Source organism: Crocodylus porosus, unplaced genomic scaffold (assembly GCF_001723895.1).
Source record: "Crocodylus porosus isolate Cpor-Errol unplaced genomic scaffold, CroPor_comp1, whole genome shotgun sequence".
NCBI classification, from domain to species: Eukaryota; Metazoa; Chordata; order Crocodylia; family Crocodylidae; genus Crocodylus; species Crocodylus porosus.
In genome coordinates, this window is record NW_017728949.1 from 21,009,070 (window position 1) to 21,013,046 (window position 3,977).

General features: G+C 40.2%; 1 protein-coding gene across 6 annotated transcripts in view; it reads left to right on the forward strand.

Annotated features, from left to right (window-relative positions):
* Positions 1–3,977, forward strand: part of TRAK2 (trafficking kinesin protein 2) — a 41,006-nt gene that overhangs the window by 11,742 nt on the left and 25,287 nt on the right. For all 6 annotated transcript variants that reach the window (XM_019553818.1, XM_019553822.1, XM_019553823.1 and 3 more), the window contains exon 2: positions 2,076–2,484. In XM_019553818.1, the coding sequence (XP_019409363.1) occupies positions 2,448–2,484 (37 nt within the window). In that variant the 5' untranslated portion in view covers positions 2,076–2,447. The remainder of the gene's footprint in view (positions 1–2,075; positions 2,485–3,977) is intronic.

Below are 3,977 nucleotides of genomic sequence, written 5' to 3' on the forward strand. Positions count from 1 at the left end.
GCCTGTGCTGGCAAATGATGCTGTAGAGAGAGGACATGTTGTAAAAAGTGGAGTTGTATACAGATGAATAGTGTTCCGCATTCTCAATTTTTTTTTTTTTTTTACCAGTTTGGTTCCCCCCCCACTGATAAATCCCCTGATTTTTATTTATTTATTTTAAGTTGTTCATTTTTCTTACTGATTTTTATACCTGCCTTTCAGTTCAAATCCCTGTTGACCGGCATGAGTGGTGCTGGTAAGCTAAAAGTGCCGCAGTGCTGATTACCTGAGACACAGTTTTCTGGCCAGAAGTTGGGGGGTGACCGGAGGAGGGAGGCTGGAGCTGCTGCCTGGGGGCGTGGAGTGCCCAGCCCTGACCCCAGGCAGGGCGGGCCACTGGAATTGCTCCTAGGGTGGGTGGGTCCCACCTGCACCCCAGTGGCTCTGGTTTCAGCCGTGCCCTGAGCCCCACCAGGTGGGGCAGGCAGAAGAGCCTGGCCCCACTCCCAGTAGCAGGGGGCTGCACCCAGATGCTCGGCACGGGTCCACAAGGTTGGAGCTGCTGCCCAGGGCCACAGGGCTACCAGCTCTGACCCCAGGCATGGCAGGAGGCGCCAGGGTTGGGGTCAGGTCCCCCTTTTTCCTGGTGCTGCCACCCACCCCTAGCACTAGGAAGAGCCCGCTGCCAGCCCCAGCCTGCAGTGGCAGCAGACTGCAGTGAGAGCAGGCTGCTGTCTGCCCCGAGCACCGGGAAAAGCCTGGTGCTCAGGGAAGGTGGCAGCCTGCTCTCATCCCTAGCGCAGATCCAGGGGCATGTGCCCTCCCCCAGGAAAAGCCCATCACAGTCCCCCAGCCTGGAGTCCTCCAGAGGGGCATGTAGCAACAAGAACTGCGCCCCCCACCCACTGACAACTTCCACAGCTTTGTTCCTTGCTGGATGGAGTGTGCCGCGCTGCTCCCCCCACCCCTTCCCTAGTCCCAGCCTTACTCTCTCCCTTCCTCCCTGCCAGTTTTCCCCTGATTTAAACCAGTTTTTTCCCTTCTCTTTCTTTTATGCCGATTTTCATCCCAGTTTTTGTTTTGAAAGTAACCTTGAAAAATTCCTGGATTTCTTTCTTTAAATAAAAACCAAGAATGCAAAACACTACGTTATACTTCCATGGTAGTACTGGAAGCATGGCCTCCTTTATCTTGATGCTGATATTTTCTTCTCGGTTTGAAAGGATGAAAGTCGAAATTTGTGCTGGTTGTGACTGTTAGATTTTTCCCCAGGGTCTCCCACTAAAATAATATTTTAAACTAATCTTCAGCAATCTGAAGTTTTCTTGAAGTTTAGTTGCCTAAAAAGCTTATCTGGGGAGGCCTCTGTACCTGGCTCTTCGAGTCAAAATCTGCCATTTATTGTCTATCTTTTGTAGTTTATATTAAAGACTCTCAGTTCTGCCCAAAAGATGGGAAAAGTGCTCCTGGAAACATCCTGGCTATTCACTCCAATCTCAGATGGAAGCTTCGTTTCTATTTCAGATGTGTGCAGCAAATGAGATGTAACCTAGTATGTGAGACTTGGATAAAATAACTTCTCTGTTTGGGCAAGATCTTTATTGGACTTTATAACAGGAAGAAATAAAGATCAACATGTCTTGTCATCATTATTATTATTATTTTTATTTTTTATTTTTTTTTTGTAAAGCAGACCCAAAATCCTATACTATGAAGTCATTCAAAATCTCCGTATGTGAGCTTACGGGGACTCTTTCACTGAATAAAACTTTAGGGCAAAGGAGAATGTCCTGTGATATTGAACACATCCATGATGCCTTAAATATTTTCCGGGTGGAAAGGGAATGAGTTGCTTGCTTAGTAGAGGAGGGAGTGGTTCAGCTTTTACTAATTTTTTTTATGTAATATTGCAAAATAACTGTTTGAGACCTGAATTGTTTTTGTCTAAGTAAACTTTCTGGGCTGAACCTAATGATTTATGGATGAAATACCTCGTTATACAGATCAAGCTAAATATATTGACTGAATGTTCCTTTTTAGAGTTTAAACTTAGTGACATCTACGAAACTAACATATTCTGTGTCTTTGGCTTCTAGATAATAGATGATTGAAGAGAGACCTCCACTTCAAGTTCTCATCTCATCTCATGGCATTATAAATGTAATAGAAAGATATAGATGGATTAGATAGATAGATAGATAAATATAGTTGGATTTGGAAATAGATAGGTAGATAGGTACAAGTGCCAAGCAAGACAACAGTAGACCCAAAGTATTATCCGGTCTGCAGAAGTGAGTTGACAAAATTGAATTAGTGGATGCTCTGATAACCTGATGGCTCTAAATTAACTTGGACTTCAAACCAAAGTTATTATTCAATCAAAGCAGGAGGGAAAAAAAAAAGAGGACACTGCATGACTTGACTATGGAATATCATTTCCAAATAGCTAAAGTGTGACTGGAAGCCTAATGAATTTCAACCACAGAGATTCAGAGAGCATCACTGGTAAGTTGGAAAGGTAGCACTCACTAGAACTTAACCTACATAGAGTCCTTTGCAGAGCAGCTAGTTTAAAGACTGTTCTTAACTCAAGGTTGTTCATTTGTAATACTAGTTCTGTGCTACAAACAAGTGTTGGATCCTCTACATAGTAAGCCAAACTAGCTTGTCCTCAAAGCCTTCAATAGGGGGAAGGAAGCACGGTACAGGGGAGAAAACCGTTTTCTCCAATGAATAAATTCTAAATTTTTTAAGTTATATTAAATCCCTTGGCTTAAGTACGGTGGCTTTAATTTTGACCTCTATTTATCTGGAACAGTTGGTTTATAAAGTATAGTAAAATCTAGTTAATATGTCCCTCCATTGGAATTTATGATGGTGATTAATTAATTACATGAGTAACTCATTATCAGTAGGTATCTCTTCTCAACCCTTTGAGATTTTTTTCCCATGCCATTTTTCAAGCAATATTAAAATAAAGGAGGGCATTTTACCCTTGTGATGATTAAAAATATATATATATATATTACCAAAATTCCAAATACAGGTATGATGGACTCTTGTTTGTGAGATCATATGTATAAATATTTGCATACAGTTTCTTACTGCAAAAATTAAGTGCTTGCTACAGAAAAATTACATGATTATGGGTGAGTAACTAATCAACAATTTTTGCTTTGCACTCTTACGTGCACTCATCGTGAAAATAGAAGATAGTTCTGCAAAATGGAACAGATGATTGTCTGTATTGTTGAGTCAGGAAAAACTGACGAGTATTCATTATTCTAGGCACATCAACTGTTTTGATAGGTGTCATAGAGAGCATAGATTGGTACCTTTTAAGCCAGTGAATAATCGGAATCAAATGTAGTTGTTTAATATGTGTCTACACTTGGAAATGATTAAATACACATTAAGAGATGACAAATTAGCTAAAATGTCTTGTGTATAAATCAACAAGACTAGCAGGAATTGACAGCAGTCAATACACCCACTAGTAAGATAATTTTGATGAATAATCCCAATGACTAATTAACCAAATTTTACTGTGCTAAAATATATTCATTTTTATTTTGGAAAATTAATTGCATTTGGGGAAAGTAACTTTATAGAAACTTTTTATAAAAATGTATTTTAAGAATTTGAACGCCAAACTTGGTGCTTTTAATATGAAGGTCACACAATATGCAAGTTATTAAAAAGAAATAGGAAGGTAAGAAATGTGGTTAAGTTGAAAGGTGCTACAGGATAAAACTGTTCATCTTGATTTTCCTTACAAGAAGGCTGCTCCTCTGTGGCTTTATTGTGTTTGTAAAACCTGTAACAGATAAAAATGTAGGACAGAAATTAGGAGGTCTATGATATACTCAAAGGTGTTAAGACAGAGTCCTTAAGAATGCTGGATTCAGGACATAACCTATGGGAGAATCGGTATTCAGCTAGACTTGTACGATTAGTTAAAGATTTCATAGATTTCATAGACATTAGGGCTGGAAGGG